General features: G+C 43.6%; 1 protein-coding gene across 1 annotated transcript in view; it reads right to left on the bottom strand.

The window, feature by feature from the left end:
• GRAMD2B (GRAM domain containing 2B) overlaps positions 1-16,605 on the bottom strand; it is a 57,085-nt gene that overhangs the window by 4,082 nt on the left and 36,398 nt on the right. The window contains exons 6-13 of the mRNA XM_084833979.1: positions 13,656-13,751; positions 11,904-11,975; positions 11,730-11,810; positions 6,908-7,019; positions 5,646-5,756; positions 3,212-3,299; positions 1,844-1,948; positions 1-94 (exon numbers count right to left, since the gene is read on the bottom strand). Coding sequence (XP_084690105.1) covers positions 1-94; positions 1,844-1,948; positions 3,212-3,299; positions 5,646-5,756; positions 6,908-7,019; positions 11,730-11,810; positions 11,904-11,975; positions 13,656-13,751 — 759 coding nt within the window. The remainder of the gene's footprint in view (positions 95-1,843; positions 1,949-3,211; positions 3,300-5,645; positions 5,757-6,907; positions 7,020-11,729; positions 11,811-11,903; positions 11,976-13,655; positions 13,752-16,605) is intronic.

The following is a 16,605-nucleotide window of genomic DNA, read 5'->3' as shown; positions in this document are numbered from 1 at the left end:
CTTTTCCAGTTTGATAAGATTAGCTGTTAGCTCCTCGCAGAGACCATCAACATCAAGATGCAGAGGAGAGTCCGAACCTTCTTGTACTGGATGTCTGAAATTGAGGATATGGGTGGGGAAAGGGAGACAGAGGACGATTACAATTTAAATAAATCAGATAATAGGAGTTTTACTGAACAGTGGGCGCAAGCACTCAGAATTAGAATGTACAGGAACAGAAACATTGAGCTAAAGTATACATCTATTGACAATCCACATCCAAGTCACATATTTTGTTCTAGTGTTCTAGAGGCAAACATGGTGCTGACTTCTCTGCACTCAGGAAACCTTTGGCAGGGTCCAAGTTGACATGAGTGCTAACGTAATTTATGTTATACTAGCGTAAAGGACCGCTAGCATAATACCAATAGTGTTAGCTGGCACTGTGGGTCTTCCAGATAATTCTGTTGCATCAGCTAATACCATTGCCAGTGCATTAGAGGTCCCTTATGCTAGTGCTTGTGTTGCCTGGATACTGCCCCTTAGTGTTTATTTATCTCACAGATTTAGAAAAGGAAAAGATGAAGGAAACTTGGGCCCAGTTCATTCATATTGGGAAGTGCCCACCAAAGCTCTTTGGGAATATGCCAGGCTGTCAGGCTGTCTAGACGGGGATGGTTGGGGCTACTGCCATGATCATGGCAGCCTGAAAAAGGAGCTCCATTACCGTCTACCTTGCAGTACTGGGGCAAAGAGGCATGATATGGAGGTCCTCACAATGGTACCACTTATCATTAGGCAGAGTGAAACAGCTGCCTCAGGCAGCAGATGCTGAGGGATATGGAGCATTGGAGGACAAAGCTGTTTGTGCCACGCAGCCTACCATGCAGCCTGCCCTGTTCACCCCCCCCCCCAAGTTAGCCTGCTGTCCTCAGGTGTGGTGGAGAGTCAACTACCAGTTTAGTCAGCATGGAATGGAGAGAGGCGCCATTTTGTCCTTCACCTCAGGCAGCAAATTCCCTTGGGCCAGCCCTCAATGGCAGGTTCCAAATTTGCATAAATTGTTTTCCATTAAGGTTTCTGCAATCTATATAGGGTATTAGGTATATGCTGAAATTGCATAAGTGTAACTGGATAAAACCACATTCTGCACAATACCAAATATTTCTAGGCAGTTTTTAAAAACCAGCTATGCTCCTGTGGCTTTAACAGCAGCCTGGCATGCAGAAATTAACAGATAGAGATATGTTCCCATCACTGTATCTCGATGCCAGGAAAAGACTCACATGCTGAATTTCTGCATGTCTGGCTGCTTGTAAAAGGCACAGGAGGATAAGCAGTTAGAAATTGGCAATCCCTATTTATAACCACATCCAACTGTACATTTCTCAACAGGGTAGAGATGCCAAAGGCAAATATGCAACAACAACAAAATCTCTTAAATCTGGGCCCAGCTTCATATATTTTTTGCTTTCTGGGTTTCGAAGCCTTTCATATCATGTTCACATAAGTGTCTTCTCAGTCATGAATTAAAAGCTATTTCAATAAGGAAAAAAGAAAAGAAAAGAAAATAGCTTAGGGACTTAAGGTTGGGAAATAACATGCATTTTAAAAAACTAGCTCCATAGGTTAATGATGTCATCCCAATAACTTTGCGGTATGAGGTTTCTCTCTCTAGTATTGCAAAATGGGGCAAGCCATTAAAGTGTGCTTTAAAATGATTATTTGAAGAAGGCAGGGGGAAACCTCTATAAATCTAGAATATCAGAGAGAGTGATGATGAAACTAGGTCCAGCAGGATGGATATAATTGTAAAAAACTGGAAGATGCAGAAGGTTCCAACAAAAAAGATATGCAATCTTACTCCTTAATATGTGAATCCACAACTGAAGCCATGGACCCAAGTTGCTCTTCCAGAATTTGGATTTTATATCGCATGTAGAATGTAGAGAAAATGAGTACACAAACCCTGCAGGAGAAGTGTGGTGGGAAACAAACGTACATACATGTGTGATTACCAAACATCATAGGAATGCATTTGTTGACATGGAAACATATTAAGATACACAGACTGCTGTTACATTAATATAGCCATGTAAAATAATTAAGGATATAACAGTCAAATTTCCATCCCAATTAAGTTGGCATGCTTCATTTTAATACAGCAAAGCCATGCAAAACAATTGTTGGAATAAGTTTGGAGATATTATTATTTTCCTTCATATAGGCTTTAGTGGAAATGATAGAAAACCCCACATCCTATAAATAAGGAAAACAAATTTAGGTGGGCCTTTGGCCATATAAACTTATCGAGAGCTTTACCCTTTACAATCTTCTAAAGTCTAGAAGATTCCATGTGCTTGGCTTTCTTCACATTGAGCTTTTATCCTGTGATTGAGATTGCTCAATCACAGAAGTTTGCGGGCTTTTTTCATGATGCCCTGACCCTCCAGAGCATCTCCTGCACTAAATGCCCTTTGTTATGTTTTTAAATAGATCACAGATAATGAGCTATCAAGTTACCCCGTTGTGCTCCGCTTGAGTTCCCTCTGTGAAAAGAGGAAAAGCGGCAAGAAGAGGAGCGAGGTCAATGAAAGATAATGGAAGACTCAGCTATGGGGGAGAAGGGGAGGGGGAGAAGGAAGCGTGTGTAAAAGGAGTCGCTGTGATCCTGCATTTACAATGGAAGCAGAAAACCCTATTTTAAATGCAGCATTTTAGGCTGGTGTAGAGATGCTCTTTATCTCCCCACTGCATGCTGCAACCAGGAGGCCAATAGATATCACTGCACAATAAATACAGCAGGATTTACTCCATGATGTTCCACTAATGCCTCCTCCACCAGTCCACCTATTGGCAGCTTGGGTTCGGATCTTGCTGGCTGTTCCAATCTGACAATAATCCTTGAACATATCTATCTTCTTTGAGTTAGCCTCTAGGAGTTTGGCAAAATGCTTTTGGAAAACTACATATCCATACCCTGAGCAGTTTAAAAAGGTCACATTGTTCTCCTCCCATTTTCCACAGTGGAAAATTTTACTGTGGAACATAGTCAGGTCCTTATGGGTGTGCAGCAAATAAGAAAAAGGAATGTGTAAGCTATTTATTTTGCCACAGGAAGTCCAGCTTTCTGATTAATACCAGAGTAATACCAGTACAGTCCCAGAGAAGATGCCCTGTGCTTTGCCTTTATGCCTTATGGTTTGGGGAAATGGGTAATATGTATACTTACAGAATTGCATAGAGAATAAGTATGTGATTCACAGACAAAGACCTGTGGTAATTCACTCTGTAGAAGAATCCAAGGACTCCAGGAGGAACTAGGAGATGAACAAAATATTTATGATCACCAGCCTAGACTTTGAAAAAGCTGAAAATGCCATGGCTAAACACATGGTGGGAGACTAGAACTGCCAAACAACTATACGTTGATTGTTGTGGTTTTTCTCACCAATTAAAAATATTCCAGTATGCTAACGCAGGTTATGTTTTGACATGACTTAATGAAGGTTAACAGGCTTTTGTCTACTATGCAACATGAATACAATATATGCTAACCCTACTGAGCATGTTGCGTACAGTAATGCCATCAGCACTGGACACGTTTACACCTCAGGAAACCTTGATTAAAATCTACAGCTTCAATATGTGATTAACAAATTAGTGAGCTCACATTCTCAAGCATATGGAAGATAGCATTCCAAAGTGTAAACTGATCTGAATAGAGCTATAGTCAGAACAGTGGGGCAAAGAGAGGAATTGTAGAAATACAAAAGGCCGTAGTCATGCTACTAGGGATGTCAGAGAATTCCGCGACGGATCTCGGTGAGGCCGAATGCCAGTGCATTTGGCCCCCCAAAAACCGTCACGGAACGAAGCCCCCGCCCCCCCAACCCACGAAAGGCGTGCAGGATGAAGTGCACACCACACCCACCCCATGAAAGGCGTGCGAAACGGAGCACTTATCTGCTCCCGTCCACGCTGCTTTGCGAATGGCGGCCGTCCTGCGGCCGCCATTTGCTTCCTCCTTCTTCAGCCATGATAGGCTATGTAAATACTTACGTAGCCTACCATGGCTAACGCAGGGACGCCATTTGCGTCCCTGCGGAGGCCGTGATAGGCTACGTAAGTATTTATGTAGCCCATCACGGCGGGGGGGGGTCGGGCCCAGCGTACGCAAATGGCGGTAGCCGCTGCCATTTGCGTACGCTGGGTTTTTTTTCCCCCTGCCATGATAGGGTACGTAAATATTTACGTAGCCTATCACAGCAAGGGGAAAAAACCCTCAGCCTACGCAAATGGCGGCGGCTACCACCATTTGCGTATGCTGAGGTTTTCCCCCTGCCGTGATAGGCTATGTAAATATTTATGTAGCCTATCACAGCTCACTACAGGGACACAAATGACGGTGGCTATGACAGCCGCCAATTGTGTCCCTGCAGGGCTGCCCAGCAGCTGGATGTCCAGCTGCGGGCGGCTGGAGCCAGCCGGTGGCTCTGTGGCTTGGCTGCGGAGCGGAGCTGGCCAGCCAGGATTCTGGGGGGAGGCACGGAGCACCTCCCCCCCGGCGAGGATTCTGGGGGGAGGGACAGAGTGCGTCCCCCCAACTGCGGAACCCGGCGGAGCCAGGTAAGCAGGGTTTCGTACACCCCTACATAGGGATGTCAGAGAATTCTGCGACGGATCTTGGTGAGGCTGAATGCCAGTGCATTCGGCCCCCCGAAAACCATCGCAGAACGAAACCACCGCCCCCCCCCACGAAAGGCGCGTGGGACGAAGTGCCCGCCGCCCCCACCCCACGAAAGGCGCGCGAAACAGAGCACGTACCTGCTCCCATCTGCGCTTCCTTCTTCTTTAGCCGTGATAGGCTACGTAAATACTTACGTAGCCTATCACGGCTAATGCAGGGACGCCATTTGCGTCCCTGCGGAGGCTGTGATAGGCTACATAAGTATTTACGTAGCCCATCACGGCGGGGGGGACGACCCCAGCATATGCAAATGGCGGTAGCCACCGCCATTTGCATACGCTGGGGGTTTTCCCCCCTGCCGTGATAGGCTACATAAATATTTACATAGCCTATCACGGCAAGGGGAAAAAAACCCCAGCCTACGCAAATGGCAGCAGCTACGACAGCCGCCATTTGCGTCCCTGAGAGCTGCCCAGCAGCCGGATGTCCAGCTGTGGGCGGCCAGAGCCAGACAGCGGCTCTGCGGCTTGGCCGCGGAGCAGAGCCAGCCGGCCAGGATTCCGGGGGGAGGTACGGAGCGCCTCCCCCCCATTGAGGATTCCGGGGGGAGGGATGGAGTGCCTCCCCCCACCTGCAGAAGCCGGCGGAGCCAGGTAAATGGGGTTTCGTACACCCCTAGGTACGTACAACTGGGCTGGTAGAAGCTGATTTCCCTGCTCCTTTCTCCCCATGGCTGCTCCTCCAGGCCCTGGAAGTCACTAAACAGAGGGTCAGGGGATGAGCTGTGGAGTGGGGCAGAGGAGGAGATCCCCCCAAATCAGTCAGACACATTTGTTGTGAGCAAAGCCCTTTTGTCAACAGAAGGCAGATCCTGGAACCAATCTGTGACATATTTTTATTGCAGAAAACCCAACCTCACCTGACTATATCAGCCTAGCCCCAGCACCATCTCCAAATGTGGATTTGGTTTATTTACCATTTCTGACTTGATCATCATACAAACATTTAGACTGTGCATCTGTATGGACAGGCTTTGTCTCCATCTTGGAGGCTTTCAGATGAGTTTGGGTCTCAACAACACGGTAATCTGTTGGAGAACAAGAATTTAAACTAAAAGCAAAAGTATTTAGAACATCATTAATAACTAGACACTGTACAACACCACAGAACTCAATCCAGCTACATTAATAATGTGAATTTCGCCACATTTCAGTAGGATGTGCCTTGCATTCATGATGGGATTTTTGTAGCTGTCACAATCAAGGAACAGATGCTTAATGGCCAGGTTAATAACATTTTAGTATTTCAAATGTCAATAACATTTTAGTGTTTAGCATAACAGAATTCCAAGGAGACAAAGAGCTTTTCTACATGAGGCTGCTGTTAATTTGTTGTTAATCCACTATATTTACTTCCAGTTTCATTGCAGAATTGAAATCCAAGCACTACACAAAGAATGTTTCCTTTCCTGCTTTTCCACTACATAACCTGTAGGTGGCACTGTGGTATAGCGGAATAGCATAAATACACAAGTAAAAAAATGTTTTCTTTCGCTTTTACAATTAACATTTAGAGCACTTTCCCTGCTCTAAAAAAACTTGCCAAAAGTCTTTTTAGACACAGAAGCAAAACTGGAGGGTCTTGATGTCATCTAAAGAATCCATAAACAACTGTGCGTAGGGAATGACGAATGTATAATAATTGCTCCATGTAGAAAAACCCAAAATAGTTTATCTGGATTCTGAACATTTGGTGGAGGAGGGAGGAAATGGGAGAAGGTAGTTAAAGGTGGTGGTTTCAGGCTGCTCAAGGGATGAATGGATGAGCATGAATATATTGAGAAGAAATACTTTGATTTGGTGTAAGCACTTGAAGAAGGAAATTGAAGCCTCAAGACGAGGCTTCACACAATTATGTTCCCTTGATGCTAACGAATAGTTCATACTTCATCCACAGTATGATTTTGCATAGAGGATATTAGGGCTAAGCTATGAATTCCCTTGAACAAGTACCAATCTGTCTCAGACAGGGAGAATAAAAATTAAAACCAGGCATTATATGGACAGAACTCACACTATGTTGCGAAAACAACCACTATAGAGAATGTAAAGCTGTTTGCGCACTAAAGAAGTAATGCAAAAACAACAATGACATTCCCCTCTTTTGGGGAAAGCATTCTAAACTCCTAGACAGAAAGGCTGTAGTCTGCATAGTCTGGAAAGAGTTTATTAGCCAAACCTTGGAAATGTTCCATTTCTGGAGTCTGAGAACCAGTGCTGCTTGATTCTTCCATCTCCTGTCTGCGCTGGTGGATGATGCCATCTAGTTCAGAAAAATCTTCATTGAAATCCTGAAAAGGGTCAACACATCAAAAATGACACTTAAGGATTAAGAGTCTATTAGATATTTCCCCCCATGCCTTCAGTAATTTCAGTTACTGCCACCACCCTCATCATATAACAGACGTTCACAGCACAATCCCATATATGTCTACACAGAAGTAAGCCCCACTGAGTTCAATGGGACTTATGTCCAGGTAAGTGGACATAGGATTTCAGGCTAAGGGAGCAATCTTATCAGGATAGGTGGCTGCCTCCGAACATGGAGGCGACTGCCTATCCAATGCAGGGCGGATGGAGCGTGGAGGGGATCTTCTCCTCTGCACTCCAGCTGCCCTGCATTTGTGGCTCAATGGTTGATTTCTGCTATCTAGCCATGGGACTTCAGAGCAGTGTGTGTGTTGGGGGGAGAGGCCAGATGACACATAGGAAGTGTTGTGTGCACTTCCGCACTCCCCACCCCTCCCCGCCCTGGGAACGCTGCCTTTTGCCCCGCTCCACACTGCTCATCCGAGCGCAGAGCCCAAGGATGATCTGTGCTGCGTACAAGGTGGTGGGGGAGGGGGTGGGGAAGCGGGTTTCCGGGAATCACCTTGGAGCACAGGCTCCAAGGTCAGTTCCCCAAAACCAAACAATCCTACGGCTGTCTAGCTGCTGTCTAGCAGCCATGGGATTGCACCCTAAGTGTATCCAAGGCAACATGTTGTAGTAAATCGAACACTGGAACTGAAAGTGAAAGTTCTAGGTTACAGTCCCATAAAGATCAAAAGACTATCTTCATCAGTCAGTGCTCTCTCAACCTAATATAGCCTGCAGACAATATAATTTATCTCAAACTCTTGGAATATAGTGGGAAACAATACTGGGGCTTGACCTGATGTTATTTAACCTCTTAGTACAGTGACCAGTAAGTACTGTTTAATCTGAAGAAGTAGCAAGTCTATATCTAGGCAGTTGTAAGAGAAAATTCATTGTGTGAGATAAAACTGCAGGCTTCTGCTCATTTAACATGGAGACTGAAAATTCTGAGTAAGTGTTGCAAACCTATAAAACGTGAACAAAGCTCCAGGCTTATACATATAAAGAAACTCACTTAACCTCAGGCTTAAAATCTTGAAAAGGGGAAAAGGGCAAAACAAACATAACTATACAAAACGTGATCCACCATACCAATATATATAAAGACTGATTAGCTCATTTAAGGGAAGTGTAGCGGAAGGGATCAGTTCTATGAAGACCTATAACACCTTCTAGAACTAACACCAAAAAAAGATGTCCTTTTCATCACAGGGGATTGGAATGCTAAAGTAGGAAGTCAAGAAATCACCGGGATAATAGGCAAGCATGGCTTTGGTGTACAAAATGAAGCAGGACAAAGGCTAACAGAGTTTTGCCAAGAGAACACGCTGATCATAGCAAACACTCTTTTCCAACAGCACAAGAGGCGACTCTACACATGGACATCACCAGATGGTCAATATCGAAATCAGATTGATTATGTCCTTTGCAGCCAAAGATGGAGAAGCTCTATACAGTCAGTCAAAACAAGACCTGGAGCTGACTGTAGCTCAGATCATGAGCTTCTTGTTGCCAAATTTCGGCTTAAATTGAAGAACGTCGGGAAAACCACGAAACCATTCAGGTATGACCTAAATCATATCCCTTATGAATATACAGTGGAGGTGAGGAATAGATTTCAGGGATTAGACCTTATAGACAGAGTGCATGAGGAACTATGGACGGAGGTCCGTAACATTGTTCAGGAGGCAGCAACTCAATCCATCCCAAAGAAAAAGAAATGCAAGAAAGCAAAGTGGCTGTCTGATGAGGCTTTACAAGTAGCTGAGGAAAGAAAAGAAGCGAAAAGCAAGGGAGAAAGGGGAAGATATATCCAACTGAATGCAGTGTTCCAGAGAATAGCAAGAAGAGACAAGAAGGCCTTCTTAAATGAACAGTGCAAAGAAATCGAAGAAAACAATAGAATGGGAAAGACTAGAGATCTTTTCAAGAAAATCGGAGATCTCAAGGGAATGTTTTGTGCAAAGATGGGCATGGTAAAGGACAAAGAAGGCGGGGACCTAACAGAAGCAGATGAGATTAAGAAGAAGTGGAAAGAATACATAGAAGAACTATACAGGAAAGATCTTAATGATCCTGATAGCCATGATAGTGCGGTCACTGAACTTGAGCCAGACATTCTAGAGAGTGAAGTCAAGTGGGCCTTAGGAAGCATTACTAACAACAAAGCTAGCAGAGATGACAGTATTCCAGCTGAGCTATTTAAAATCCTAAAAGATGATGCTGTTAAAGTGCTGCACTCAATATGCCAACAAATTTGGAACGCTCAACAGTGGCCACAAGACTGGAAAAGGTCAGTTTACATTCCAATTCCAAAGAAGGGCAATGCCAAAGAGTGCTCAAACTACTGTACAATTGCGCTCATTTCACATGCCAGCAAAGTGATGCTCAAAATCCTACAAGCTAGGCTTCAGCAGCATGTGAACCGAGAACTACCGGAAGTACAAGCTGGGTTTCGAAGAGGTAGAGGAACTAGAGATCAAATCGCCAACATTCACTGGATCATGGAGAAAACAAGAGAATTCCAGAAAAACATCTATTTCTGCTTCATTGAGTACGCTAAAGCCTTTGATTGTGTGGATCACAACAAACTGTCAAATTCTTAAAGAGATGGGAGTACCAGACCACCTTACCTGTCTCCTGAGAAACCTGTACGAGGGTCAAGAAGCAACAGTAAGAACCCGACATGGAACAACCAATTGGTTCCAAATTGGGAAAGGAGTACGACAAGGCTGTATATTGTCGCCCTGCTTATTTAACTTATATGCAGAGTACATCATGAGAAACGCTGGGTTGGATGAATCACAGGTCGGAATTAAGATTGCCGGGAGAATTATCAACAACCTCAGATACGCAGACGATACCACCCTAATAGCAGAAAGCGAAGAGGATCTCAAGAGCCTCTTGTTTAGGGTGAAAGTGGAGAGTGCAAAAGCTGGTTTGAAACTCAACATTAAAAAAAAGAAGATCATGGCATCTGGCCCCATCACGTCCTGGCATATAGAAGGGGAAGAAATGGAAGCAGTGACAGATGTTATTTTATTGGGCTTCAAGATCACCAGAGACGGTGACTGTAGCCATGAAATTAAAAGACGCTTGCTCCTTGGAAGGAAAGCTATGGCAAACCTAGACAGCATAGTAAGAAGCAGAGACATCACCTTGCCGACAAAGGTCCATCTAATCAAAGCTATGGTTTTCCCAGTAGTAATGTATGGCTGTGAGAGCTGGACTATAAGGAAGGCTGAGCGCCGAAGACTTGATGTTTTCCAACTGTGGTGCTGGAGAAGACTCTTACGAGTCCCTTGGACTGCAAGGAGGTCAGATCAGTCCATCCTAAAGGAAATCAACCCTGACTGCTCATTGGAAGGACAGATACTGAAGCTGAAGCTCAAATGTTTTGGCCACCTAATGTGAAGAGAGAAGTCACTGGAAAAGACCCTGATGCTGGGAAAGACTGAAGGCAAAAGGAGAAGGGGACGGCAGAGGATGAGATGGCTAGATAGCATCACCAATGCAATGAATGTGAACTTGAGCACACTCCGGGAGAGAGCAGAGGACAGGAAGGCCTGGTGTGCTATGGTCCATGGGGTCACGAAGAGTCAGACATGACTTAACGACTGAACAACAACAGGCGCAAGGGACCATTTACATTACTATGCAACAGAGAAAAACATACTTGATATGCCACAGCTGAATTCATGAAAAATTATGTCCCCTCGACATCCATGTGTTGACAGTTGATAGTGACATCTAAAAGGGAAAGCCTGTGTGTGAGCAGCTACTCATGTGTAGTTGTGCAGGGGTCCCAATCTTACTCAAGCAGCTGCTCATGCATAGGCATCACCTTTCAGACTTCTGTAGAAGCTAGACATGGAGAACAGAAGAGGGTGACAGTAACTTATATGGGCAAGAGCTTGGATAAGCATTTGTTTGCTAATTGATTGCAGGGAATTTTAAATAATCAGAATGATTTCAAGTCCAGTGTACACACACACACACACACACACACACACACACAGACACACACTTAAGAGATTGTCCATGATGAACTTTGAGCTATGGATTTCTTATAGATCCCCAAATACCGGCCAAGTTCACACATAATGCTAAACCATGGTTTCACATTATGAAGATGTGCTGCAGACTGACATGCTCCCCCTTGCCTTCCTGATGCTATCATAAGGAAGGGATTGGAAGCTTCAACTTCTCTTTTAGATATACTGTAGTTTAACATGTTGTCTGAATCCTAAACTGTGGTTAGTCTTAACTATGTTACTGAAAACAAGCCAGCTTAGTAAACTATGGTTTTAAGTTGGCTTCTTTCCACTAACCTAATGGCAGTTTGTCCAGGTTCCAACATCATGACAAGCAGTGGTTATTCTGAAGTTTATTAACCACTACATGGAAGCAAAAGCCTCTGAACTCCTCCTCATAGCTTTGCTGCAGAGGAGAGGAAGAGTGCACAAGTCTGAGGCTCACTGCAGCATGTGATCATAATGCTAAACTACAGTTTAGCATTATATGTGAACACAGCCATAATCACAACAGGAATCTTTTTACTGAACATTATTATAGTTTATGCTAATTCTATGTTATCCATCATTAGTTTTTCACTATGCATTTTGTTATAAAATCAAACTTGCCAGAGGTAAGGTTGTAGGCCGATCGTTCCTGAAACTATTTTCCGGAGAAGGAGGATTGGGACTGTTGCCAACGCTCACATCCTGAAAACGCAGTTTTAAATGAAACAGTTAGATCAACTAGTAACACTAAGGACAACACATACAAAGACACATCTGAAGACAGTTATAACTCACCTCTATATGTCGACAAACAGATTTTAATAGTTTGTAAGCGGTGTCCCTTGACAGAAAGGAGCCAAATATATACTGAAAAGAAAATCGGCAATAATTATTAATTAAACCCAGGGTAGTTTGCTGGAGATTTCCTTACCTAGTATTTTTTACTGATGTACATCCTGGTATCTAAAAGGCATTGCATGCAGTAAGGGCACAATCTCATGCATGTTTAGACAGAAAAAGTCATACAACTCCATGCTGGCTGGGGAATGCTGGGAATTGTAGCACTTGTTTTCTGTCTCAACATGTGTAGGCTTGCACCCTAAGCTACTTCTTATCATGTATCTTGATCATTTTTGTTCAAGGTTATACAGGACTCTCTGGACTGGATATCTTGGGTCAAGAGTTGCTTTCTGTCACCCCTTGCCCTTGTATATTGTGGTATGCTTTCTGGCTCACTTACTTTTGCCATCCCGATAGTTTTAATGAACCACTTCTTAAAGCACTCCCTCTACAGCTTGGTATGTATGCATGCTTGTTCCCCTTTTTTCTGACATTGATCCTTCATCTTTAATAGTTGCACAACCGGCATGAAATTCTACAGGTGAAGTGTTCTTTCCCTCACCACATTTTCATGCTGCAAAAACCTGCTGATTTCCTGTTCTACAGCTCTTAAAAGCAAACCTTTCTACCTGTGCAAGACCTACTTCAGTAAGATATATCTGGACAGCACCACATTACTGTTCACCATTTGGGGTGGCATGGGGAATGCATTTTTAACAGGACCTAGAGATTACAATTGAAGAGCAGATCCTTAATATTAATTAGGGCTGCAATTCTAAACATAATATGTTTGGAATCAGAGCACTAGCATAAATTATAGATATGTTTGTGTTCCTTTGGAATGGTTTAATATGCAAGACAGAGCTGTCCTTTCAGAATCCGCTTTGCCCCCTTTCTAATATCTCCCCCACCCCCCAGTATCAGTATTGACTGGTATCACTAAATAGCTTTCCCTTCAGCTCCAAAGCCACAATACAGCTCTCAGGGGCTGCAGCTTTCACGCTGATTGCTTCAGTCCCTGATGTGGAAGCAATCTGCTGGTATCAATACTGAGCTCAACCTATAAATCAGCCACTATTGGGATGTTTCAGTTCAATGGATGCACTCACATATGAGCCTGGCCAGCAGCCAGCTTTCCTGGAAGGACTTTCATGAGGGAGTAGAACACGATAGGCCTGTATCTCCATTACCATGGTTCCAAGTGGCATGCGTGCAAGCCCTGAGGATGCAGCCACCACTCCTACCATATGTCCTGAAAACCATATATCCAGGTTTGACAACTATGGAGGGCAGTTCTCATGTGACTGGATTGGCCCAGAGGCCCCTAGTTCCTTATCCCTAATTATGAAGACAAGAGCTCAAGTATCACTCTTCCTACTACATTACTGGAGACACCTCTGTTCAGCATCTTCTGGTTCAATTTTTCCCCTCACTGACCTATTCTGTGTTAGCATTCCAGATAGATTCCCATAACTGCTGTTGGGCTAAGTCAGAGGGTGAAAACACAGGATATGAAGAGAAGTTATCTCCAGAATTTCTTTTTTGAATAAATTCAAAGTAGTAATCAAATAAATCAAAACAATAAAAAACATCAATAAGAAACAGAACAGACAATTAACAGAATAAATCTGAAAGAAGGGGAACACAGAAAGGATAGGAGAAAACAAAAGAACATGGGAAATAAAAAAGTGCCAAATGTGAACTTACCCTATCAGAGACTGTTGTTATAACCAGAGCATTTGGCACTAGAAGGGCAGTTTTACTTTTCTTTAGTTGTGTTACAGAGAGCACTGGTATAATAATCTGAAATGAGATCATGTAACTCATTAGAGCAGAGGTGCAAGACCTCAGGCTTGGGAGCCAATCTGGCCCTCCGGGGTTCCCCACTTGGCCATGCCCCCTTCTGCTGGCCCTGCCCCTTTCCTCCAACCACAGATCATTTTGAGGTTTCCCAGCTTTTGTGCAGTTTTTTCCCCATTCTAACAGGTTGAAATGTCTCTTCTAAGACCAGGGGCTCCTTCACATGGAGCTTTTACCCTGCTATTGAGATTGCTCACTCATGGTAGTTTGTGGGTCCTTTTCATGACATTGTGAGCCTCCAGGACACATCCAGATGTGTTTCCTGGTTATTTCCTCTCAAAAAGATCCGGAACTAATGAACCATCTTTTTAACTTGGTATGTTGTGCCATTAAAACAGCTACTAGATGGAGCTGTTTCAGTGAGTTCTATGGAACCTTGAAAATTAAAAGCTTCCCCTCTCAGCAATCACGTGGCTGCTGTCTGGAAGCCTGCTGTAAACGCGGAAAGGATGGGAGGACTGTGAGAGTTTTCTTTAGTGTAAAGGCAGCCTGAGTTACTAGCGGTAAGAGCTTTAAGCTAAAATATCCTGGTATTTTTGGCATTTGGCTCCACCCCTTTGGTTTCAGCCCTGCCCAACACTGCAGTGTGGCCCCCAAGAACTTCTTCAAAATGGAATTCTACTCAGAAGTGACATCCACTGTTCCATGGGATTTACTCCCAGGTAAGTGTGTATATGTTTGCAGCATTAACTTCCCTATTCTTTATGGTTTCCTGGAAATAGCCCATTGGGAGTCAGTGGATTTTTGCACAGACTACTCGCAATGCAATTTCCGCTTTGAGGATACCTAGATACTTTCAGATAAACTAAAACAAGTTTCTCTTTTGGTATTGAAGTTTGGGTGTGAGTGCCAGTCTATTGGCTATACTATGTTATGACAGAAATAATAAAATGTGTTAACTGGATGACAGTTATTTTCATGAAGCTTAAAAATGTTGATGTTTCCATCTGTACTAACAACAACAATAAGCTTGTGAACAGTGTTTGGTGTGGGTTGTCTGTTTCATCATCTACCATTTGAAACCAAACAGGAAATAATGCTTTTAAACACATGTTATTCAAAGTTACAAAAATGCTCAGTGTTATAGCATTAATTTCTCTTAAAAATGCAGTTATGACAATTCCAAAAATTTGAAAATAGAGAAATTAGAAATGTAATAAAACTGACGTATTAGCAAACGTCTTGATGCTAAAGACTATTCTGAACACTGCAAAATGGTCAATGGAGTCATGTTTCAGCTACAAGATGAGAAGCGCCCCACAGCTTTATGATCCTTTTGACAATGTTATAACCAAATAAATAGTTCTGAGATTTCTTGTTATGAAGAAAGTGACTTGGTGTCAGGATTGATTCTGAGCACAGGGAGATAGTCAGCAGCTCAGATTCAGAAGAGGAGCAGCCAGAACTGGGGCAGGTTTTTTCACAGGCCAGTTCAGATATGGGTAGGTATGCTTCTCAGGTTACCAGCTCCCAGAAGGCTGGGCATGAAACCTCATCCTCACTCCCCTCTGGGGGAAACAGCGAGGAGGAGGAGGGGGAGCTTGAGGTTTGTGACCTAAGGGACACCAGGTGGAGACGCAGAGCTAAGAGGGAAACATTAGGGGTGGAGCTTAGATGTTTGAACCAGTTAGCAATGCATGAGAGTCTACGCAGGGGAGCAGCAAGCGAGGGGTGGAACCTCCCTCTCTAAGTTAGCCTAGTCAGATAGCTGCCCTTTCAAACTGCACACAACTTTTGTTTATTCCCATTTGAATCCCCTGGAGGCTTTCCTTTGTAGCCACAGAGTCTTCGAGGATTTGCATCTGTAATGAACCTGTGAATAATGAATTAAAGGCGTGAGACTAAAGCCTCTCTTTTTGTGTGTTTGTGAGTGCTTGAAGAAGGAGGGAGTCAAGGGAACCCTGACACTCAGGGCCATCAGTCTTGAGTTTCTATTATTATTTCTCTGAATAAGGAACTTGCAATGGTTTCCCAGTTCGGGGCTTTCAGGAAACACTTAAGGCTGCAGGCTTAAACTTCAGGGCTGGCTCAGGACATTTTGCTGCCTGAGGCAAAGGACAAAATGCCGTCCCTCCATTCCATGAAGCCAAATGGACTGGCAGTCAAATCTTACCTCAACGCTGGCAATGAGATACCCAAGGACAGCAGGCTAGCTTAGTGGGTACAAGACAGGCTGTGTGGCACACACAGTTCTGTCCTTGAAGAGAGAGGAATGGCTGGAGGGCTCAGGTGGAACAACTGTGGGAGTTGCCATTGCTGACCCCCAGCGTTTGCCGCATGAAGCAGTTGTCTCACTCAGCCTCATGGTAGAGAGCCCTGCTAAACATACTTGTCTGAGAGTAAGTCCCACTGAAGACAGTGGGACTTGCTTCTGAGTTAACACACATAGTATTGCACTACATGAGGCTGCAGTCCTATATCCACTTACCTGGGAGTAAGCCCCACTGAACCCAATAGGACATACATGCGAATACACATGTATAGGAATGTTTTGTTTTTTAAAAAAATACTTTTTATTCTATTTTTTAACTTTATAAATGAAATAAACAATACCAACAACCTAATCAATAACTACAATTTCCCAACAATACAGTATTCTTAGGAGGGCACAGCAATAACAGAAAAGAAAAAGAAAACAGAAGAAGGAGAAGGAAGAAAAAAAACCCATGAAAAAATATAAAGAATTATTTAAAGAAATTAAATTTAAACTCCATTACACAGAAACTTCAAATCCCATTCTGCTTAAAAATTATACCTATGACATGGGCAATATTACAATTCAGTACAGCATAAATAA

The sequence above is a fragment of the Heloderma suspectum genome, chromosome 2 (assembly GCF_057233095.1).
Source record: "Heloderma suspectum isolate Gila_16-S chromosome 2, 16-S_ref, whole genome shotgun sequence".
Classification (NCBI taxonomy): Eukaryota; Metazoa; Chordata; class Lepidosauria; order Squamata; family Helodermatidae; genus Heloderma; species Heloderma suspectum.
This window is presented reverse-complemented; position numbering and strand designations above follow the sequence as displayed.